Here is a 25085-nt window from a genome sequence, read left to right as displayed (position 1 = left end):
ATGTGGAAGCTGGTGCCCGCCGCAGGAAAAGGTGAGGGAGCGCCGGATCCCGCTGAATCCGGGCCTGGGGCTCGCGGTGCCGGTGCCTTGCCCCGCCCGCGCCTGCGCGGATCCCCGGGCGGGGCCGGCGCCTGGCCTCGGTGGCCAGTCGCCGCCCGTGGCGAGTGCGGCCGGGCGCTGCCGGTCGGTCGTTGCCTTCGGATGCCGCGGTGTGCTGGCGACCGGAGCCGGCGTTTTGGCTTCCGCGGGGGTCTGCGGGCGGGCGTGCTTGTCCGTGCTGCCTGGGCAGAGCTGCGCTGGTCCGGCGTGGACAAGCGGTGACCCAAGTCGGCGTCTGTCTGGGCTCCTGTGCGCGGCTGGGCCTCCGTTTTTCCCTGGAGCACTGCAGACCGCAGCTCCCGTTAAATTTAACAGCGCTTTTTGCTTCGCGGACCCGATGTCTGTTGCAGCCGGTGAAGCAAGACACAAAGCGCTGCTTTAAAATACCTGAGGGGTTGAGCGCTGAGGCAGAAGTCAGCCTCAGGAGTCTCTCAGAAAAGATAGCTAAATATTATGTTGGTGTTTCAAGCACCGAGTGTTGAACTCAAGGCATCATGTTGTTTCTTGGATGCAGGGTTTTGAAACTGAGTTGCCGCTGTACCGTTCTTCATCAGTTTCCTTATCCATAGGAGCTTTGATACAGTGCTAACTTCGATACTAGATATTACTTAATACACAAATTTCTTCCTTGACGTAAATGTTTTCTCTTTTGTATAACGAGCAGTCCTATCACAACAGGATCTGCTTTTTATTTCCTTATACGTTGGGAGTGAATTTTGGATGTTTGGTTTATCTCCTAATGGCAACAGTATCTACTTCTATTGAAATGAACTGAGTTATCTTTTACTGCCTGGAAAACTCTTGAGCAAGAGCTAAAACACTGGTATTGTCATTCTATTCAGGGCCATCGTTTCTGTGCAGTTCATATTTGGAAAGTTATTTGCCCAGAGTCGATAACTAGAATTTAATCTGTAATTACTCATTCATTTTCATCAAGAAGCATTTCTGATTATGTTAACGAGTAGGTAACACACACTTTTTGGATGTAGTCAAGCCATTCACTGAAAAGCCACCATGTGGTCTAGCTGACAGATACCAAGCTAAAACATAGGTCAGAGACTGAACTTACTAAGTATCAGTTTGATTTACACTGCAGATCTTCCAACATTCATTTCCTCTGAACCTCTTAATAAGTTATGTAGCCTTAAAACTTGTGTTTTGGAAAAGCTATTTTACAACATATTTTTTTTTATTTATGTGTAACATGTAATCTTCAAGAAGTAATAAAAAAGTTAAGAAGAAAACTATTAGTAAAAAATATATCGGCCTTGAAAATAGTGTCCTGCCGCTTTTGTAACTACTATGTTTATTGTAGAATGTGTCCTTTTGTAGGACAAAACAAAGGAGAGGGGAAGATCCAGATTTTGTCTGTAAACTAAATGCATCATTCTAGTCACCCTACTAGATGATGAATGTTAACAAAGTCGAGTTTCAGATACACTACAGACTTCTGAATGTTTCCTCAATGCTTTGGATGTTTTGGAGTTTTCTGTAAATTGATATTTTTCTGTCTCTTGCTTATTTTCAGGAGAGCCATACCGGCTTTTAAGTGGTACAGAATATGTTGTTGGACGCAAAAACTGCACAATTTTAATTCAAGATGATCAATCTATCAGTCGAAATCATGCAGTTCTGGCAGTAAGTCATCCTGAAACAACCTCTGTAAGTAGCCAGCGTTTTACTGTATTATCAATACACTGTGAGGACAACTCTGTCTACTGTGACCTTGCAGCTAGGTTCTCATTACACTCTCACTGGTGTTTTATGCCTGGAGTAGAACCATTGATCACGTCTCTTCTTAATCTTGATTTTTATTTTTTCTTTCCTTTGGGTTGCTTGCTTGTGTTGAGAAATTGAGTGGTATAATTCTATTGGTCTGGGCTCCCATTTGAGCATTCCTTTTATTCCAGACTGAAGATTCACTAGGAGTTTATATTGAAGTAATTGTAACAGGAAAATTAACGCAATTAAATTTCATTACATAGAGAAGTTTTTGCTTCTGGGAAGTGCTTTAACTGTCTTACTGCAGGCTTGGTTCACACTTCACATCATTAATTCTGTATTTGCTAGGAGACTGAAAATAAAAACGTCTTGAGGAGAATTAGCAAGCAGCAATTTACTATCGCTTATGTTGCAATGTTTACAGACATTTTGAAGCCAGTCAGCAGGAATTTCATTTATGGAACTGTATATGGAGTTTGAAATTAAATACATAACGTTTATTTGACCTTTTAGTATTGCAAATGGTGTATAACTACATAGCAAAATTTCATAAAAACAGACTGACAGTGTGCACATTGGGTTGTGAACCATCGGGGAAATATGAGGGTGTCTGACCTTAAGTCGTTTTGGTGTCACTGTGCCCTACAGCTTGTGGAAGATAACCGTACTCGTGGAAGGAAGTGAGGGAAAGTGACTTGGGCACCTGTGCCAGGGCTGAATGGTAGGATAAACATCAATAATAAATCTGAGAGCCTTGCTAAATCACTGTAGTAGAGGCTTTGGGCTGGTGAATGACTGCCTTGCACAGGCTCCAAAATGACTGTAAGAAGCACAAAAATTCTGAAGCTAAAAATGTATGTGTTTTCTCTCGTTCGTTCGTAGTGAGAAACAGATGATGAATAATTATACATTGCTATCCTCATTATCCAAAGTCTTTATTTAGGATGATATCTTGTGGGCTTTTTCTTACCTACTGCTTTGATCTGTGATGGTGGTAATCTGTTTCTGATAAACTAAGTCATTCTGATAAACTGTAATGGCTTATTTATGTTTATTTTCAGAGCCAGTCTCTCTCAGTCCCTACATTAACAGTAAGAGATACGTCCAAATATGGCACCTTTGTTAATGGATCTAAACTCAACGGCACTTCAGTGTCTTTGCAGTCTGGTGACAGAATTAACTTTGGAGTCTTTGAGAGCAAGTTTAGGTAAGTGCTTTGATTATAAAATACCAAATAGAAAATTGCAGTTTTTGGAAAGAGTATTTTAGCACATTGTACAACTTGGCAAGCGATACAGCAATGATGAGTTTTTAGAAAGCAAAGGAGATGAATAATATTTTGCCTACATTCCACGTAGGCATCAACGAAAATGATGTATCATGTACAGTGAATGTTTTCAGGGTTTCTTAGGCAAAGAACAAAATCCTAAGACGTAGATGGTTCTAAAGAAGGGAGGTAGGCTTAGGGTAGGGAGAGAGCTTGCCTGAGCCCTTGTTAGCTCTTCATAACGTGACAAGAAAAGTATTGACGTAGCTGGAGAATGCTTTGTGCAGCACTAGCCATTGAATGCTTATTGCTGTGATGTATGTCTGCATTCCCTTTAGTGAACCCAACTTGTTAATTTTTCAAATTTAACATAGTAGCCAGTGCTATCTGTTTGAATATATGAAGCACTCCTTCAGGTAAAGTGACAGGTAAACAGAACAAATTCTAATGACCATTGAAATCAACATTAAAGCAACAGAAGATAGCTTTGTTCCTTAAAATTTGACTCCATTTTGTCACTGCTGCTGGTATTACTTGATAGGAAAAACAGCTTTCTCCTCTGCTTACTGCGATAAATTGTTTTTAATATTTTTAGATAGACATACCTGAAATGTGGTACAGGAATCATACCATGAGACCAGATACATTGTGACTTTTGTACCAGAAAGGTTATTTAAATTTCTTTCTGCATTGTAGACTAAATCAAATCAAGTCATGACGTTTGATATATGGAAGATCTACAAATATACATAGGCTATGGTCAGGGTAATGGCAGTGTTAGGAAAAAAGAAAGTTACTTGAACTTGCATTCTGTGACGCTTTTTTTTAAATACTAAGCTGTTCATGGACTGTTCTGTCGAGCATACCTTTTCCTTTGGAAGGATACACTCAATTTCTTCTGGTATTCCCTGACTTTGCAGTATTCTTGAAGCACTAATTAATTCTATGTGATGTCTGTGAAAGACCCAAAAGTCCTTAGAAATATTTCAGACATCAAGTCAGAATGCTGTTATTTTTTTCTGAATAAAAATCAGTAATTACTTTCTTCAGTGAATTTTAAAGCACAGTCTTCGACCTAGGTAAGAATTACAGGTGTTTTTTTGTGTTGTTCCCCTCCTCCCCTGCCCACATTTCCCTGAGACACAAACAAGATAGTTGTCAGCTCTGTTCATCATAATGATTGGGTGAAATAACGAAAGCAATTCTCTCTTACTTGTTTTGCAGAGTAGAGTATGAACCTTTGGTTGTCTGCTCCTCATGTTTAGATGTTGCTCAGAAAACTGCTTTAAATCAAGCCATCCAGCAGCTTGGAGGCCTCGTAGTGAATGAATGGACAAAAGAGTGTACTCACCTTGTAATGGTGTCAGTAAAAGTTACTGTTAAGGTACGTTGACCTTTTGCGTATTGGTGGCGTTGCTTTGCAGTTTTCCCACAAATGGGAATTAAATTCTAGGCCTGCTCAAGATTTTCTTCTACAAAGCTATGAAGCCAACTCTTCCTTTTCCAATTTTAGAGAGAGATGTATGTTGATGGGAGGTTGGAGGGCGAGAAAATGAGAAAAGCCAGTTTTGAAGGCTGTAGCTGATTTTCATTGGTTGCCTTACATGTTTTCATAACTTTGGTCAAGACAACAATTAAAAGCTAGGCTGTTAGAAGCAAAACTGTCCTGTTTTTCAGTAGCAAAATTCAGTATTGTTGTATTTGTGTGATATTTTCCACATCTAAGATCTTTAAAAGCTGATGTCAGTTGAACCATGTTCTAGCTGCGCTTCTTCTATAGAGTAAATACATATTTTATGTCTTTTCAGACTATATGTGCTTTGATTTGTGGTCGACCAATTATAAAACCGGAATTTTTTGTTGAATTAATCAAAGCTATTCAGTCCAGGCAACAGTTGCCAAATCATGAAAGGTAGGTATCAGGTTTTCAGTGTCATGAAATTAAATTTATGTGAGTTAGGTTATCAAATAACTGCACATTTATCTGTTCATATTTGACAGAGTATGTGAATTGCAGTAACTTTATTTGTTGAAGAATGCTTAATATGACACACATTTTAATATTCAGGCAATTTTCTTGCTCTCATCCCTAGAGTTATAAAATGAGCTCTTGAAATTGACTATATGCTTAGAGATGTTACTAGCTTTAAATAGGAACTTGGTGGTTTGATGTGTTTGAAGCACATTTAAACTTTTGAGAGTTGATACATTAAAATAAAGAAAATTGTATTTTTAGAAAAGAGATTATATCAAGCTTATTTCCCTATGTAGGCATTTTCCCAGTGCACAGTTAGTTACTGAGTTTACAGTAAACTTTGATCAAAACAGAGTTAGCCTGACCATTGAGTTCCCTGAAATAGCAGGGGGTTTTAGTTATCTGTTAAGAGATGAAGTGAGACTAATGTGCATTGGTCTTCACTATAAGAGAATAAAATACTCATTGTTTTCATGGTTAAATTAACTTGAACAGGAAATTCTTACTTTAGAATAAATAAGTACTTCAGAATAGCCCCTTGGCTATTTTTCCTGTGTAGAAAGGTGTAAAATAATCTCGTTGTTGTATGAGAGAATTTCACCTGAGCTTGTAATGCTACAATTTTGCCTCGAAAAGGGAGACAGTTGTCTTTTGGTTGTTTGGGTAGATTGTTTGGGTTTTTTTTTTTGTATGAACGCATGATTTAAGTAGGGGAGAAATTTCCATCATGTGTTTTTAAAAGGTAAACCTCATGGATACTTTTTTTTTTAATCGCTTCTATTCTTTGTATGCTTTGGAAGATACTGTGAAATGAGATACAATGAAAAATGAATGGAAATTGTAATAGTACTTGGCATTTGAAAAATAACATGTTGAGCTTTTAATGTCAGTTAACAGGCAGAAAAATTTGTGAAATTACTTTAAATGCATTCAAACATTATGATTTTTCTGGATGTATTGTTTTAACCAGGTGGATGCTGGACACCAGACACTTGAGTTGAGGGAAATAAGTGGTGGAGAAGTCACTTTGTTGCTTTTACATGAATATGGCTATACATATGTACATAACGTATTAGGAAATAGCAATTTAATTTATTTTCTTTAGTGGGTCTGATGATGGCTGTTGGTAGAATAGTTTGAAGAACAGGAGGGGAAAAAAGAGGTGGCTGAACAAACCTCAGTGGTGCACATATGGTAGTGAAAGCAAAGCTGCAGAGGATTCACAATAAGCTGCGCTTGCTGTGTGTTAAAATATATTTCACAGAATGTGGCAGTACCTTGTTAGAACAATACAGGTGCCAATCTGGAGCAGTTAGTAACAGATACTCTGTCATTTCTAGATGCTGTTTTACATTTGCAGGGCTTTGTGTAGTATGTGAAATCGGTCATCTGTGAGTGGCTTAAAGCTCATTTGGTCTTCAGCTTCAGAAGAAAGAGGGAAACTTCATGAATTGTAATTTTTCCTTCTACTTCTACATTGTTTTGTAAGGATGTGAGAAAACTAAATAGAATCCTCTCTGAAATACTGGACATAAGGTTTTCTGTCAGATTTTTTTTTTTTTTAGTACAGGTAGTACAAGCCATCAAAAGTTAGCAATTGGTTGTACAATCTGAAATTTGCATGGTCTAACCTTACCTAGCTGTAAGGCTGCTGTTACTGTCTGTTATGCTGACAAGCTGATGGCAGTTTGGACTCTTGAAACTAAGATTCATGTTGTCCATTCTTTTAATAGGGAAGTGACAATATAATTGAGCTGTTAAATGCTCCCTAAAATAGAATCAAGTGGATATGTTTCCCTTCTTTAACATTTTTGTTAACTTTTGAGACCCTCAGAGGAACTGAGTTCACTAAATGTGATTGATACTAGCAGTATATCCATTATTTAGCTTTCACGGAGAAAGTTCTGCATCAAGCTAAATGAGACAGCTGGTGTAATATGCAGATCTATATTTAAAATAATTACAGTACCTTAAATAGGTAATGTTTTTAAGATTAAGCTTGTGGGAAGATACTGAAAATCTACTTAGCAACTGTTTGCATTCAGTTTCCAGAAATGCTTTTAACTTTCACAGGGGATCTCTACATTGTGCTCTGTAGCTAGAGCTGACCTGAGCTAGTACATCCACAAGACACAGAACAACTTTGGTATGAAATAAGTTTGGATATGAAAGGCATATTGTTGTGGTAATACAGGACGAGACTATTAATTAAATCTTGATTACTACTGTCAATCTGATAAAAAAAATCTTAGGAAAATAAAATATTAAAAGTTCAAAAAAATTACGACTTCTTTTTGTTTATACTAAGACTTCATAGAATTGCAAACCTGCAGTTCACATAACGTATGTGGCTTCTTACTTGAGACTTTTTATGGTGAAGTATGTTATGCCAGTCCTCTAATACCCTCTGATAACCCATGCAAGGAAGAAAAATAACTGAAGATTTCACTAATAGCTGCATAAGTGCAGCTCTGTATGAAATAATGTGTTTTATTACAGCAGTCCAGTGTCAATAGTGTAGGGCTTTGAAGAAAGTAACTGAGCCTTTAACAGAAACTCATCAACAATCAAAATCTATTTATTGAAAGATAAGACTGTAGAGGGTCTTTTCTGCATAATAGTGGTACTAGTCAAAGCTAGTATGTTTGTTTACGGATGGTGAAGGTACTGTATAATAAATGCCCTTTTTTTCAGAAATTTAAATATTTCAGCATTTTATGGAGTATGTTTCTTTCTTATAATCTGCTAATCTTTGCATAAATTAGGAACAAAATAATTAAAGACGTATCCGTGTGTGTATGTATTTATGTAATTTATTGGGCTGTTAAACCAGATTTTGGGAATGTGTTTCAGCATCTTTTTTTCCCTGCATAGTAGTATGAGAGGGATGTATAATCAGTAGTCAAAATAAAGATAAGTAGTTCTTTGTTCAGCCAGAGTACATACATAAACTCCTGTGTAGGTACAGACATAGTATAGCACAGTTGAAATCAACCTATAGTTTCCCTCCTTTCTAGCATGTGCCTTGACCTTGCTCTGTCAGAACTGCTGCAGTAGTGAATATGTGGCTCAAAGATCCTGTAATTATCAGTTAGATGCTTGTCTTAACTCTAGAGGCTTTTTTGTTGTGGACATGCTATCATTAACTAGAAGCTGACATCACAGGCTGTGACAAAAAGTAGAGCTTGAGGACAGAATTTCACTTCTGCCTAATCTGTTCCCCAGCTGAGCTGTTGGTTGCTTGTATTGGACAAAACAGTTGAGAATCTGCAGGGTGAATCAGTTCACCAGCAAAAAAAGTGTACCTATTTGCTGTCATCTAGTGTGGCGGTACACAATTTCTTGATTGGATAGAAGAGAAGGAGGGATGGCTGTCCCCACCTGAAGGCTAGAGAAAGCAAGATGGCTACTTTTGTGTGGAGGTTTACTATTAGCTAGAGTAAGTGCAGAATGAGATTGCAGACGCATTTGTCAGTATCGTTAGTGGATAATGTAGATATGTGTACAGCAGATTCTTGAAGTGAATAGGTTGAATACATTTTCTAAAAGTGTTGTTCTCTTAGTTACTGAAGTAGGAAGTCTTGGTGTTAGCTTAGATGTTGAGAAATTAGAGGCTCAGATTCTTCTTAACAATCTCTTGAAAAATATTTATATAATAGTTTTAACAGAGCAATGCGGTATTTTAACTTCAGAGCTTTACTCTAAAACAAAAGACCATGAGTCAGTACTGATAAGTAAATCTCAATTTTGTAACTGTAATTTTTTGTTCTTGCAGTTTTTATCCTCCAGTTGATGAGCCTTCTATTGGCACTGAAAAACTGGATTTATCTGAGCATCATGAGAGGAAAAGAATATTCAATGGAAAAACTTTTGTATTTCTAACTGCCAAGCAGGTAATTAGGCTTTATATTGCAAAAATATTGCAGGGGTAGCTAAGCACATATTCTGTTCTCTGTGAATTCACACTTACTCTGGGTTCATCAGGAAAGAAGGATTTATGTTTATTTATCTTCTTACAATATGATTGCCTACGCAAAATGAAATACAGGGGGAGAAACAGAACACATCACTTCTGCATTAGTGCATCAGTGATAAGCATGATGCTGCTAGTTTGTTATGCTGATACTTTTAAACGGACTGTATTTTAAGATTTTTTTTTTTTTTTATTTGCATTCTCTTTTTAGCACAAGAAACTGGGTCCAGCTGTTATTCTTGGAGGAGGGGAAGCAAAATTGATGACAGAGGGAAGAAAAGAAACGTCTTTACTGTTTTCTCCTGAAGTTTGTGTTGTTGATGTGGGATTGACAAACTCTCAGATCCCAGGGTCTGACTCCATGAGAAACTGGTCTGATTCCATTCTGACTGTCTTGCAAAGGTGCAGCATTGTTCTCTTGTACAGCAGTATGGTAATTTCAGAATTTCTGCAGAGAATTAGTCATGGTGTTTGCATAGATATTTAAGCAGTAGAATGCTTACAAAGAGGGTATTTTCTTCATTGCTTTAAGTATTTAGCATAGTAACTACAATTTCTTGAAGCAGGAAAGAAAGGACTTAGCAGTTCTGTGAGACTTTGGTGGGGTTTATCCTTTTTTTTTTTTTCTTTCCCCTGGGGTATCCAATTCTACAAAAATTCATTGCAAGGAAGCTGCTTTGAAATTACAGGCAGCGAGTTAAAAAATTAATATATTCTTAGAATGGAAAATAGATCATCTGTGATTTTTTTTTTTCAATAAACATACGTATTTATTTAATGGAAAACAGGTGAGATGGCACCTTGAGGTCATGTGGTTCGTTGCCATCTAATTATTTGCATACAATGTTTCTGAAGAGCAGCTTCTGTTTAATAAAAATCAATTTTTGTTTTGATGATGAGGTGGGGGGTTTTTTGTTTGAGAGGGTGGACTGCATATTTTTATAGATGTTAGGATTTTCACGATGCTATTTTATTAAAACAATAAAAGAAACCAAAATCCCAACCCTTAATCTAACACCTAAGGCTAGTTCCTCTGAATTTTCCTGCTAAATAGAGAGAACTGCACTCAAGCTCTTCTCATGGCTGCAGTACAGGTGTGTGTGTACCTAATGATTTGCAAGAAGTGCTCAAATCTTTCAAGTCGCTTTTCCATTGAAACACATTTTTGAATTAGAGGTAGAGCACAGTTGGTTAAATGCCCAGAAATCAGGTAGGGAGAGAAGCATTGGCCAGATCACTGGGACTAGGCAGTGGCTGCAGCAGCAGGAAATGGGAAGTTTGTATGTATAGGACACGGGTAGAGGGATGGATAATTTTGCTGGCTTACTGTGTTGTGAAAAATTGTGGTGTAGACTGATGTTTTTTGAAAGGAGGAATGGAACTTTTTTGTACTTTGTCATATCTGTGCCCATTCGCTTGTTCATCTCTGACTCTGTACTGAGTAAGATTTTTTTTTTTTTTTTTTTTTTTTTGGTCCTTATTTTATTTGTGTATGAACAGCAAGGATCTCAGGGCTATTCCTGAGGCAGAAATTGGATTGGCAGTTATCTTCATGTCTACGGAAAAATACTGCAACCCTCAAAAGCAGCCTGGTAACAAAGGTAATTGGAAAAAGGGTAGTAATAAATTAACGATGTTAAAGAGGCAGTATTTCTTTCTGTACAGGGGCATCAATGGATAATGTTAAAGTTCTTTTGTTTTGTTTTTCAAGACCACTAAAATAGAATGACGCTGTATGAAAAACGTATACAAGTCTGAAGAGGTAATTGTTTTTTAATGGTCTTGCAATAAACTGCATTGAAAATTATATAACTTTCAGATGTAAATTAAAAAATTCTAGCAGCTCTAAAATTAGCGTGAAAAGCAGACACATACTACATTGATCTTTAAAGGAAAGTTCTTCAAAACAATCTTCTGAAGTTCACATTTTTAGTGGCCACTGAGTTGATATGTATGTGGTAGTTTGAGTTCCATACTGTTGTCTTTTATGAAAAGACTGAGGTAATAAGGAGGTAGAAAGTGAATGTTAGAAATTGAGAGAATAAGAATGGAATTAATTTGTAAAGGCTTGTTGTTGGGGTTTTTTTTGCACAAAAAGGAATTTGTTTCAAGGAAATTCAGCCACCCCCTGCTTAGTTCAAAACCAAACATAATCTTGACGTAACAAGTGAAAACAATGAGAGATGATTGCCATGTTTCCTAAAAATAATAGTTTGGGAGTGGACATTCCAAGTCTTGACTCGAAACTTAACTTTGCTATTTGTATTTGCTATTACAGAAGTAATAAAGATTTTTGAGAGACGGAGTTTTTGTTTGTCTATTCACTTTTCATGCTTCTTCCAAAAGTGTTAGTCTATATTTTGTTTCTATAAAATTGTCAGAACTATGTATAGAATTGCAGGTTCTGTTCTGTTCTACAAAGTGTTGTATTAGGTAGCAAATCCTACAATTTTTTAAAAAAATCAAAGAAAACCCCCATAAATTTGTCTTTACATATAGGAACGTTACTTACTCAAAAATGTATTTTGAAGAGAGAAAGATAGATATACATGTAGTACTGGCAGAGCTCTGAAAAATATTTTAGTTGACTGGTATTCTTATATGAATAACTTGTATATGATCTGTTGTCATCCAGTTAGTTTAGAAAACAGTACAAAATAAATTGATTCTCAGATTGTATTTAAAGATACTGACCTTGCAGACATCTGAATAAATCAGAAATGCTGACTTTTGTTTCCAGTCTGAATGATTCAATTGGATATAAATTAAATTGTCTGAATGAATTGTGTAGAAGGACATATCAGGCTTTTAAAGGTAGCTCTGTTTACAGTTTGTTTGCTAAGAGGGAACAAATGTTATTGTTTGGGAGTTATGAAAAATTCCCTTCTATGTGTTGCAAATGAAAGGGATTGTAGACAAGACTCTTTCCCCTGATCTTGTCTCAGAGCAATGAATAGCAACATGTATAACATGTCGTTGTGCCAGGAAGAGACCTAGGTGTCTATATTATTGGTTATGTTGATAGTTACCAATATTATTGGTTATTCCTCTATAGGTTACAGTGGTAGGAAAAAAATAATTAATGAATGTATGAAGAATGAGTTATCTGAAAGGATAATACTGTCATAGTCTCAATCAGAATGAGATCCAAGAAGAATGTAAAGGGCTGAGAGATGAGTAATTAAAGAAAAAAAACCATATCTCGAAGCACAGTGAGACATGTTTAAATAGTAAATATTAGTATCCTTTGACTTGGAGAAGACATAAGTATATGAAGACAAAGACAAGTGAAAGGACAGGCAATGTAAAAGATGTTGTCCATTCTTTCTGTTTTACAGAGAAATAATGTGAGTAACTAGAGAGCAGCAAACAATGTTTTAAGGCAATCCCCTGACTATGGGGTTTATGAGAAATTGGCTGTAGAAGACATTTATTCTAAGGGGTTTTTGATAGTAAATATTGATACTGTATTAATAGAAATAATCTCAAATATAATAAACACATTAGAGATCATCATAAAGCAGTAAATGTAAGGATTTTTGTGCTCTGACAGATTTGTGTAAAAATATATATTGCATGATTTATTAATTACCCTATGTCCATATTAATATATGATTTCCCATTATACTTCATTTTTATTTAAGCAAAATTCCATAACTTAATTCAGAGGAAAATTTAACTAAAACTGAATCCTAGAATTTGGTCTTTTAGTACTGTTTCTTTCAGGTTTTTTTAATTAATAAAGCTGCTTAATTTTTTTGATTAAAACAGCACTGAGATAATTTTACAAAAATCTCACCTGAGTGATTACTGGTGTGCGGTGATACATGCAAAGAAACACAGATTTTATATTAACATTATAATTTTTTTCTTATGTTGATCTTGCAGCTGCAACAAAAAGTACTCCTGCATCAGCTGTTGTAGGGCATGCCATTTCTCAGAGTCTGGCTGTGGATGAAACCATAATGCCAACTGCTGCAGATAACAGCACAATGTGTGTAGCTGATACAGAAATAGAAGAGCAGACATGGTAAAGTATTCATGGAAATAGTTTCTAAGCTAATACTTGCGAATGAAGCAGCCTTTTGTGGCAGAGGAACTGCATCATTGCCGTGGGCAAAGATACACATTGCTAAATGGCGCTTATTAAATTGCTGTTGCTTGTCTGCAGTGAGATAATTTCTGCTTTTGGGTGGTAGATAACAGAAAACATCACATAGGAGTTATGACTTTCATATACCAATGTAGGTACAGCATATCTGATTTGACTGTCTTGATTATTAAAAATTTTCAAGCCATTTCACAATTATAAAAATACATGTATTATAGCAGATTTTACAATTTGTTTTAGCACACCTACATTGTTTATAAGTATGTTCAAACTACAGGTACAGCTTTTTTAAAAAGTGATATTCTGCAGTATATCTCTATGGTATCTTCTTGTGTGTTCATGTAATATTTTTTTCTTTCTAATATAGTATGGAGATAGAGAATACTCCTCAGATGGACAGAAGAGGGAAAATGGCTTTCCAGGATATAGCTGCTGTAAAGAAAAACTCTAGCACAAGTGGCAATTTAAATGTGGGAACATCTATACCTGGAGTGAACAGAACATCTGGGTTTAGTCAAAAAAGTCATCCTGTCTCGCCATCTAAAATTTCAGAAGCTGGTAAACCTAGTGAGTGCACTTCACGTCACCAGTCTAACTCAATTACAAATTACTTCCAGGTAGCTAGAAAAAGGTATGTTGAAATGTTCTTGACATTACTTCCCTTATTGTTATGCTAGTGCTGTTTCTGGAAAATAATTTTAATTCAAGGGATGTACGTTTAATTCAAAACATGCTTAAAAAGGTGATTTTTAGATCAGTGTCCTAGAATGGCAGCTTTTCCTAAGAGTACTTAACATTCGAATTTCACAATGCAGTCACTAAAATGCCAGGAAGCTGTTGTATTGTGAATGCAGCTAATCATATTCAGAAATGCTATTGTAATTTTTTTCTTTTGTAATTACTTTCTGGCAAAGGGAAAGAGCTGAAGAAGGAGAAGAAACATCTGTACCAAAACTAGCAAAACTAGGGGAAAGGTCATCGCCTGTTTCCAAGTGCACTGAACCCACAACTTCATCAGTGTGGAACAGTGGAGCAGAACAGCATCAAAAAGAAAATAACATCCTGGAGCCAAACCCAATTTTTCCATTAGAAGACACAGGTCTACAGCTTATGAGGGAAAGTGGCAAACTAGCAAGTGATAAAACAGGCACTAAAACTACTTCTAGTGAAAAGCATGCACCAAGGAAGAGAAAGGAGTTAGATGATTTATCTGAAGACAAAGAGACACTAGAAATTGTGTTTGGAAGCAGAGACCTAGACTGGGAAGACCAAATGGCAGATCATGACCAGGAAGCTCAAGGAAATGCGCGAAAAAGAAGATGTCTGGAAGCCAAAGGAAGCAGGATTCAAGAAGTAAATGTAAAGCAGAGAGACGAGAATAAAATATTAGTAAGTATATTGTAGTCTTCTCATGTGCCTAATCTTGACATTGACAACTGTGTTAGAAGGATGCAGATAGCTCCTTTAAGGATGAGGCTGCCTGCATGCAGAAAGTGGATTTATAAAGTTTGTTGGCTTAAACCTCTCAAGTCACTGAACTAAAAATAGACATGATGTATCTAGTACATGTGAACACTGCAGTGTTACACCTATTCTTCAGGACAGTGTTTCTTTGTGAATTGAAAGCTGCTTGTATTCTGAAAGTTACCTTTCTTTCTGCTTGATGTACTGTAGGTAGAACAGCAGAATATATCCCTGGTCCAAGAAAAACTTCTCATATTGTATGTTGTTGTATTAACTATAATGTTGATATTTATACTAAAGCAATACTCAATTGTTTTATCTTTGTGTAATGAATTTTCTGAAGAAACCTTTACTTGACTTCGTCTGTTGACTACCACGGTAGTGTCCAACATCTTTTAGGTCAGAATCTCTAGATGTCACGTGAAAGATTATTAAAATTCCTGTATGAGGCAATTCAGATCACTAATGTCCTCTTAAAAACAGGGAAACAAAAACCCCCAAGCAAACACTATAAACCAAAACACAGCTTGTGATTATTTTTCTTGATTATTTCTCTGTTTTTGTTTTTGAGAATAAGGCAATTTTCAAGGCAATTTTCAAAGAGAAATGAAAAAAGTGATGAGTTTTGAGTTAACAGTAGCCATTTCACTGAAAAAAAAAAAAACAACCCAAAAGCAGATTTGTAGAGGAAAACAACGTTGAGAGCTCTAGCAAAGTAGACTGTTAACAATGTAGAGGAGAATAGGAGGGAAGGAACAGGTTTAATCTTTGTTTATTTTAAATATATATATTAAAGCTTTCTGTCCAGTCAATTTTTATACGATGTAGGCAGTGTTAATGCTGTAATAATAACGTTTGAAAGTATGATTGAGTAACTGAAATTTGCAAAGTACCTTGGATCAGATGACAATTAGTAATTGTCTATATGTCCTTAGCTCAGACCAGCGTAATGCTCTTCTCTTGATACTTTACTGGAGCTTGCTTCGGACAAAGTGTGAATTTTGGACTTTGTTATAAGGTTTTTGATGTTATTAACAGGCAAATTTTAAAGGACAGGTAAGTCTTACAATTGTAGAGAATCTTTGTTTCTTGCTCTTTATACTAGAGAGGAGGTTCTTTCTATTGGGTCTGACTGTACTGCGAGACTAAAATGGTCTTTCAAATTTTCTTATGGCCTGGGAAGTTTTTGCTAGTCTAATTTCTTGTCAGGATCATGAAGGAAAACAAATTCTTGTGTGTAACTATAAACTGTTATTTTATCAGATGTGCACTTAAAGATTTTTGCTGACAAAAAGTCTTCTAACAGTTTAATTAATAGTGATCTATTTTATTCACATAAATTATATTTCCAGTGCAATATGAAAGAGATTCCATTATAAAACTCCACAGGTATATTTATGTTACCTATTTTTTTAAGTATAGAGGCACCTGTGTGTCTAGCAAGACAGAGAATGTAAATAATTGACTCAAAATCTACCAGGTGCATAAAGCTGATCTGCCTTTTTTTCAACCACTGAAAATAATTTATGAAAGGCAAATCTGGTTTTAAACTATGGGAGTAAAGCAGCCTGCAAAATACTTTCCTATCGTAGTAATGAAATGGCCTTTGTGCACAGATGTACACTTAACATTTGAAATTGAAAATGCTACTTTTTATATTCAGAAGCTCTCACAGTATTTTCCAGAACCTGGCAAGACTTTAGCCTTGTACACATGAAGAAAACTTGCTACTAGTATAAGAAAAAAAACATATGAGAAAATAAGAGTGATTTTTTTAATAGAGAAAAAAACTCAACAATTGTTATAGTGTAGATAAAATCATATGCATTTAAAAGTGCAGTGGAGATTTTTGTCTAAATACTTACATTTATTTGAAAATGCTTGTTCCACTGTAAAGAGCAGAAAACAATTTTATGTAATTAAATTTGCATTTAATTTCAGTGATGCATTTTAAATAATTTTTAATCAAACAGAAAGAAGAGGCACTTGGATCAGTTCCAACTTTGGAAACAAAAAATGAGATCAAGCAAGAGTTGCCAGTCTTGGTAAGAAACCAGTTAATTGTAAGTTTGAACAGCAAGCTTTGAGAAGCATTAAGAAAATGCATCAACTTTGCTTTTAAGAGCATGGTATTTGTGGATCCTGTTTCAGAGTAAAGGAGGTTCTGAAGATTGTGCTCCTTAAAAGAATCACGTGTGAATTTGAATAGTACAGTCCAACTTACTGACTGTGAAAAGACAGAGAGAACTGTAGTTCATCTGCAAGTTTTTGTAATGGCATTGAGATGGATACTTAAGATGAAATGAAACTACAGAAACCTAATGTAATTGTATTAACCTTCAACGTGGTTAATACTTGTACTGATGTTTTTGTTAGGTTACTGCTTACAGACCAGATGAGAATGTAATCTCCTTGTCTGCCCTAAGGAGATCACAACTAAAATGGAAGAGATGGAGCCTTGAAAAAAATAGATGTAACATACACTGATTAACAGTAAATGGCGTGCTAACTTTGTTATAGGTGAGACGAAGGAAGGGAGGAGGGTAGAATTGCTGGGAATGGCACTGAGGCAAGAGGAAAAGGAGGGAAGGCCAAATGAAATTGAAGTGGAAAGATTCTGAAGAGATAAAGGGGAGCACAGCCAGTCAACAAGGGGCAGGATAAAACCTTTTTGCATATGTACAAAAAACAGTCCAAGAGAGGGAATACTGTGCAGGTATACCAAAGTGCAGGGTCACCTCAGATTAAGAGACTTTTAGTTTCTACTTTGTTTTAAAACAGCTGTACTGCATTTGGGCTGGAGCTGTCCATGGAGATAGTTTAACATTACTTGTGAACTTGTCCTGCACCTGGACTTCCTTTTTAATGCACATAGGTCTAGCCCCGAGCAGCAAAGTGTGCCTGCAAACTTGGTGACGTATAAGCATTCTCATGTACAAGAAAAGGTAGCTTCATTGATCAGATCCAGTTTACAACCCTAAAGTTGGCCTAAATAGTAAATCTGTAGGCTAGAATTGAGCTGAAGAGGTTCAACTTTGTCCTCCTTGCAGCTTGCTGGAGTTTCCAGTAGAGTAAGAATACTTGATTAAATTAGTTCTTGTAAGAGTTAAGGTGCAGGAGACGAGAGAAGTATTTCTTAGATGTTAGCTAAATTGAAAAAAAATATTTTTTTTGCTAGAAGTTTTATCTTGAAGTAAAATCCTAGTGAAATGAGGTACACTGACTTCTTTATTATTACTGCAGTTCTTAATGATCCTGTCTTTTCAACAGATGTAAATATGAGAGAAATAAATTTACTGAGCTCCTAGCTCTATTGGTAGTATTTAAGGAGGCTGAGAAGTATTTCCATCTTCTCGGCTTCTAGCACTGCTACTGCTTCACCTCAGCCTAACTTTTGCCTCAGCTGTGCTCATGGTAATTTCTTTCTCTGAAGTTTGTGCTGTTAGATATGCTGTATGTCTGTTCATACACTTGAAGGGTTCCTTCCTTTTTCTTCCCACATAAGAACCACAACAAACTTCAAGATGACTCCAGCAATCTTCCTAGCAGACTTCTGTTGACTGAGTTTAGATCCTTGGTTGTCAGCCATCCAAGACAAAACAGTCAGCTTACTGGAAGTACCACCTATGGGGGAAAGAAAAACTTCAAAATGTTCAAAAAGGTTAGTGTGTATTTGAAATGGTCACAAGATGGCACTGTTTAAAAATACTAAAAGGTATTGCCTTAAGAGTACAGAAATATGTTATGATTTTTTTTTTAATTGATAATAACTACATAAATAAACAATTTAAATACCATATTATACTGTTAAATATTTTGCTAATTGACTGAAGAAGTACCAGGCTGACAAAGGCCTACCTCATGTTAGATTATTCAGATACTTGTACTCTATATTCTAAGCTGTTAATTGGAAAAAGTCATTAAGTGATGCCTCCCATAACTTCTGGTTGAACCTCCAAAAGCTAGCAATTTGACTAATCTGAAGACCTACTCATAAAGCATATGCTTATTCAGGATCTTGCATTTTATCTAATTAATCTTGGGTTTCTAAAGAGAACTAAATCTAGTATCTTACAAAAGTAAGATTGTTGCTTGCTTGTGTCTTGAAAGTAATTTCAAGAAGATTCTTAGTGTTCAATGTAAGAATACCGCTTCAGCTCATATTAAAAATAAATTAAAAAATACGCAGTGTAAGATTACTAGAAATGTATTTCAGTAAAATATTTTGTAGAGAATCTGAGTCACTTAATGCAACTTCCAGGTTTCTAGGAGTATGCTCTCATTTTTAAATAACATTTTAAATTTCCGATAGTATTTCCTTTTCCCTCATCTTGTAATAGATGGTTATACATTCTGATGATAAAATAGAATCTATCAGTAAAAATCAGTTTTTAAGTTTTTCAAACTCCATTTAATGTACTGTCAGATTTATTTAGCATATATAAGTTGTCATCTTTGTTTGTTCCTTTTGGTAAAAGGAGGGAGTTAATAGCTTTCTGGAAATGCTTTTTTTCACTTCAATCTCTTTTAAATGTGATCTCTGATAAATATTACTCAAAGAAAGACCGACCAACTTTCTTCTGTGGTATCTGAATAGACTTTCTGAATTTGTTACATCAGACCTTTTACTTGCAATATGCTTGCCTTGTATTGTAATTGTAAGAATTTCTTGTCTGACAGGTAGCTTATCCAGGGGCAGGACAACTTCCGTACATTATTGGAGGATCAGATTTGGTTGCTCACCATGCTAAAAAGAATTCAGAGCTAGAAGACTGGTTAAGGCAAGAAATGGAGGTAAGAAATTATATCTTAAAGATGATCAAACAAAACTTAACTTATCTAAGTGGTCCTACCAACCCATGGTCATTACTGAAATACTTCAGACTTTTATTTGTGAAATTAAACCTCAGCCAGTCCACACATGCTCATAGGAACATACATATTAGAAAAGTTACCGAAAGTCAGAGGTCAGTAGTAAGGCTTATCTTTTTGCTGATTATTTGAATTTGTTTTACATGCAACATTCATATAATCAGAAATACTGTTTTAAAGCAAAATCAATAACCTAAAAGAGAATGATGGGTTTTTTTAATAAGCAAAATAAGCATTATGGAAACTTGTGACTTCTAAAAATGTGACAGGGAGCTAGGAAGAACTTCTGTATGGTTAGCTGTGTTCAGATTGTTATATAGTACAATTGATACTCTGCTCTTGAACAGAACAGAAAATATCTGAGTAAAATTCTGTTGAAGTATACTGAAGAGATATAGGAAGAAAAAATTTAATATTTTTGTATTGTAAAATTCTTCACCTTTGTATGTAAAAGTTGTAAAAAATATTCTAGCTTTTAAGAAAAGCAGTTTATGCAGTTCTGTAGCATTTTCATTTTCCAATAGTTTCTTTAAAAAAACTTGCTGATGATTAATACTCTGTTTCCACAGCCTGATTGACATCCCGTTACATCAACACTTTTTGATTATCTCTTTTTTAATCCCTGGCTATAGATAGTGCTAATTAAAATTCTCTTTTTGCACCAGTAATGAGATAAAAAATTCCCAATTTCTATAGTGATGCTTAAAAAACAAAAAACATTTCTGACCACAGTTGATTCCTTGCAAAAACTAATCCATTCCGTTAGTTGGTAGCAGTAGCCAAACTTGAGTGGTGAAATACATTATCTAGTGTGAATATGCACAGAATGGAGTACTTAAAGAAAACTTATTGCTTCAGGAAAAACTGTGTTAGTGCAGGAATATGTTGTTTGTTACCTTCATCCTTAACATCAAATATTGAATAAACTTACTTCTCAGGAACAGAACCGACAAGCAAGAGAAGAATCGCTTGCTGATGATCTCTTTAGGTAAGAGTCATGTTTGTACTTAGAAAATGTGTATTTTTTGCATCACGTCTGTTTTTGGACAAATTACAATTTTGTAAAAGACTTCTTTGACTACTTTTTTCAAAATTCCATGTATTCCCATGTATGGAATATACCCAAAATGACTCATCAGCTTCTCTCAAATTTTTTGTGCTTTAAACTTTCAATTTTACTCAGATGTGCTACAATTTTTTAAATAAGAACTTTCTCAAAGTTGTTATTTCCTGTCTCATATGCACAAGCTTGATTGTTCATAAAGGCTGGAAGAGATTCCGGGGTCAGGCTTTCCATCATTAGAGTTCGCTACAGCCTAATGAAGTGTTTCGATCTTACAAGTCAGTCACCTGAACTCCCAAGAAAAAGTGATGGGGTCTGCCATTTTTTCATTCTGGCCATGGCACTTGACTGTTCCTGTGCTGAGTCACTTGAGGGAGCTCAAGCAGCAGAATACTAGTTCTGTGAAAAAGTAATTGGCAGGACTGCTTTCTTTATCTTTGAAGTGATGCTTTGCAGAATTTAAAACAAAAATGTAAAAATCCACTCTTAAGTAAATCCTTCAGTATGGCCCCTCTGTGTCCCTTATGAGACTTTAAGCTGCTTTGAAACCCATTCACAATGAAAGAGCTCCTACCTTCTTTTAACTCGTTAGAAACTCCCTGAATGCCTTACCATCTTTACAGTTTTCAGACTGAGAAGAGACATTTTTACACCAATCATGCTATGCTCTTGACAGTGTAGTGGAGTCATTAATTCTGTCTTAATCAGTGCTTATGTCACAGGAGTTTGAGATATTTCTTTAGTAGGTCCAGGTTCACCTTGGCTGTTTGCCATTGCTTTTTGCCATAACTCATTACATTTGCCTCTAAAATACAGTCTGTTTCAGCGGTTTTCTTTCAATAACCCTTACTTCAGTTGTGTGCTGCTTTCCCTAATCTCTCCTTTGAAAGAGAGAATCATCCTATTCAGTAGATTTCCTGTCCAGTTACTTTCAACTGTAATCCTAATTTAATGATTTATAACCACTTTCTAATTAAAAAAAAAAGTCTAAACCAAGTTTGCCACTTCATGTAGTTTTTACATCTGCATCTAGGTTGGAAAAGACCTTAGAGATCATCGAGTCCAACCGTCCCTAATCCCCATTAAACCATATCACTAAGTAGATCATCCACCCTATTCTTAAACACATCCAGGGATGGGGACTCAACCACCTCCCTGGGCAGCCTATTCCAGTGGCTGACAACCCTTTCAGAGAAGAAATACTTCCTAACATCCAACCTGAATCTCCCCTGACTAAGCTTATACCCATTTCCTCTTGTTCTATCACCCATCACTAATGTAAAGAGCCCTTCCCCTACCTCCCCACCATCTTTTCTCAAGTATTTGTAGGCCGTAATCAGGTCTCCCCTCAGCCTCCTCTTCTCCAGGCTAAACAGCCCCAACTCCCTCAGTCGCTCCTCATAAGTTTTATTTTCCAGCCCCTCGACCAGTTTAGTCGCCCTTCTTTGGGCTCGCTCCAGGAGCTCAATATCTCTCTTAAAACGAGGGGCCCAAAACTGGACACAATATTCCAGGTGCGGCCTCACCAGTGCCGAGTACAGGGGCAGGATCATTTCCCTATTCCTGCTGGTTACACTATTCTTGATACACACCAGTATCCCATTGGCCTTTTTGGCCACCTGGGCACACTGCTGGCTCATTTCAAGCCGGTAGTCAACCAACACCCCCAGGTCCTTCTCCGCCAGGCAGCTCTCCAGCCACTCTTCCCTGAGCCTATAGCGATGCTTGGGGTTTTTATACCCCAAGTGAAGGACTCTGCACTTGGCCTTATTAAAGCTCATGCCATTGGCTTCAGCCCAACGATCCAGTCTGTTCAAATCCCTCTGAAGGGCCTCCCTACCCTCGAGCAGATCGACACAGCCTCCCAGCTTGGTGTCGTCCGCAAATTTACTGAGGGTACATTCGATCCCCTCATCCAGGTCATTGATAAAGATGTTAAACAGAACTGGACCCAGCACTGAGCCCTGGGGAACCCCACTGGTGACCGGCCTCCAGCCAGATTTAGCCCCATTTACCACCACTCTTTGGGCCCGGCCATCCAGCCAGTTTTTAACCCAAAGGAGGGTGTGCCTATCCAGGCCAGCAGTTAATCAGTTTCTCAACCAGAACACTATGAGAAACTGTATCAAAGGCTTTACTGAGGTCAAGGAAAACTACATCCACAGCCCTTCCCTCGTCAACCAGGCGGTTGTTAATAATGTTGTTTGATTTGTTTCTGTCTGGAAAACATCTTCCAGGCTTTATTTAGCATGGAAAACGGCTGGAGGTAAAGTGGGGGAGATTACATAAAAACATGTTCATGAACTGTCAGTGTCAGCATCTCTGTAGACAGTCACAGACAGGGTTGAAGCTGTTGGTGTCCTGATGGCAGGTTTCCATCATGATGTGTCATTCCCTTCTCCTATCTGCTTATCTTTCCCCTTCTTCGTCCTCCTCCTCCCCTCCTCCTCCCCTCCGATAGAATTTGGTGTCCAGGATGTACTTAAGTGTTAGAACTAATGTGTTACAGTGCTATAGCAATAAATTCAAAGAGATCTTTTAATATAAGGATCACATTTTGTTTAGCAAAGATTTCATTATTTTCTTAGTTTTTATGTGAAGAAACAAGCAACCGCTGTTTGACTTCTCACCTGCCATGTACTAAGAATCTTGCATTCACACTAAGAATCTTGCATTTAGGCAGAAAAATGTTTATGGTGAAGAAGGATGTCTTTGTCCAAATCACTGTCAAAGAAACATGATATTGCATATGAACATGTGTAAGAGCCATTCAGAAAATCTTAACTGCATTAACAGCTTGCTCTGTTAATTAGCAGTTAATAATAGAGCATTTCTTTCAAAGGATACATATTTCATTTTTGCCAGAATTCTGGTTTGTATAGCAGCAGCAGTGAATTCTAATACCTTTCTAGTTATGTGGTGATGTAATTTGGCTCACAAGTTGTCACATTTTCCTGTCTAAGCAAAAAAAGTTGTGATGAATGAGAGCAGAATTAGTGGAAGTAAAACTGCCTGATCATTCAGTTGTGTCTGTAAGTTATTCATGCATGAATACAAAACACATCAGAATTTCAAAGAAGTGACGCAGGATTTCGGGAGATGAAGCACAAATGGAGAGAAAGAGAAGGCCAAGGGATAGCAATGTCAAGCAGAGGTAAACCATGAGCATATTGCACTCGATCAGGTTACTGTTTAGTATGTCCAGAAAGTAGATCTGAGTTACTGAGAGTCAGTTAGAATCTTTATAAAGGGGAAGGTAAGGCAAGGAACTGCTTTATGCTGCGGAAGAAATAAGCAGACGGGTTTTGTCTGAATGAGTTGTGGCCAAATGTTGCTGTCCTGGTTTCAGCTGGGACAGAGTTAGCTCTTCTTAGCAGCCAGAAGAGCTCCGTGTTTTGGTTTTAGTCAGAGACTTGCTCTGAGAAGAACACTGACAGTGTGCTGATGTTTATGGTTGGCACTGAGGTCTCAAGGACTTTTCAGCTGCCGTGTCCTTGCCAGTGTGCAGGAGCACAACAGGATATGGGGGGAGCATAGCCGGGACAGAGGGTCCACGACTTTCCTTATGATTTGTACCTAGACTTAGGATTGAGGGCCAAACTGGCCAGTTAGTATTCCATACCATGCAGCGTCATGTCCAGTATAAAAATGAGGGTCAGCTGGAAAGAAGGGCCTTTGCTCTGCTGGGGTGCTCACTGTCGGAGTGCTCTCTCTCTCACTCGCTCTATTTTTGGGCCTCTTGCTCATCTGGGGTTGCAGTGTCGGGACTTACCTGTTTCGAGATCATTAGTCCAGGACAGGACAGGCCTTGGTCAAGGGGTGGTGAGCAGTTACACTGTGCATCACTTGCTTGTATATATTGTTATCATTGTACATGTATATATGTTCATATAGTAGTAGTAGTAATATTAAATTGTTCTTATCTCAACCTACGGGTCTCTCTTCTTTTTCTCCTTTAATTCTCTTCCCCATCCCCAGGGGTTGGGGGAAGGTGAGCGAGCGGCTCTGTGGAGTTTAGTTGCCAACCAGCCTAAACCATGACAATTGCTGTGAATACACAGTACCCCTTTCCTTTCCCTTCCCTCCCTCCCCTTTTGAGGTTGTGTTTGGTTTGGTTTGTTTTTTTAGTGTGGTTTGTTGTTTGTTTTTTTTTTCAGTAAGGAACTTAATGTTGGGACATTAAAGGCTTGGAGAAGCTTGTTGATGCATCACATCTAAAGATTTTAAGTAGCTAGGAAGTCAGTGAAAATTTTAGTAAAAGTTATTTATAGTTCATGCACAAGTTCTAGCTTATACATCTCGCAGTCAAGTTGTAGCAACTGTAGCTAATTATAGAAGTGCAGTCAGGGGAAGGACAGAACAGTGGCCAGTCCCTTGTTATGAATATATAAGGAAGCTATTTACGTAACATTTTTAACTTTGAATATTGCTAAGTTTTACTTATTTGTGACAATTTTTCTTTTTTGTTGCAGATACGATCCTAATGTGAAAAGAAGAAGATAATTGTGACCTGAATTTACAGTGATTCTGTAGCAAAAT

At 36.9% G+C, this 25085-nt stretch overlaps 1 protein-coding gene across 3 annotated transcripts; it reads left to right on the top strand.

Annotated features, from left to right (window-relative positions):
- Positions 1–25085, top strand: NBN (nibrin). Of its 3 annotated transcripts, none has more exons than XM_086609446.1 (16): positions 1–31; positions 1628–1761; positions 2883–3028; positions 4313–4472; positions 4897–5000; positions 8839–8956; positions 9248–9438; positions 10537–10637; positions 12925–13066; positions 13515–13778; positions 14062–14536; positions 16585–16656; positions 18117–18272; positions 19292–19405; positions 20422–20471; positions 25019–25085. In XM_086609446.1, exons 1-16 carry the CDS (start codon positions 1–3, stop codon positions 25047–25049), a joined length of 2289 nt encoding a protein of 762 aa, XP_086465572.1. In that variant the 3' UTR covers positions 25050–25085. The 3 variants fall into 3 exon arrangements, with proteins under 3 accessions (XP_086465572.1, XP_086465573.1, XP_086465574.1); XM_086609447.1 differs by having other exon boundaries at positions 16585–16674; XM_086609448.1 differs by having other exon boundaries at positions 1628–1765; positions 2899–3028.

This window comes from Tauraco erythrolophus, chromosome 3 (assembly GCF_009769465.1).
Source record: "Tauraco erythrolophus isolate bTauEry1 chromosome 3, bTauEry1.pri, whole genome shotgun sequence".
Classification (NCBI taxonomy): domain Eukaryota; kingdom Metazoa; phylum Chordata; class Aves; order Musophagiformes; family Musophagidae; genus Tauraco; species Tauraco erythrolophus.
Note: the sequence above shows the minus strand (reverse complement) of the source record. Positions and strands in the feature narration are given on the sequence as shown.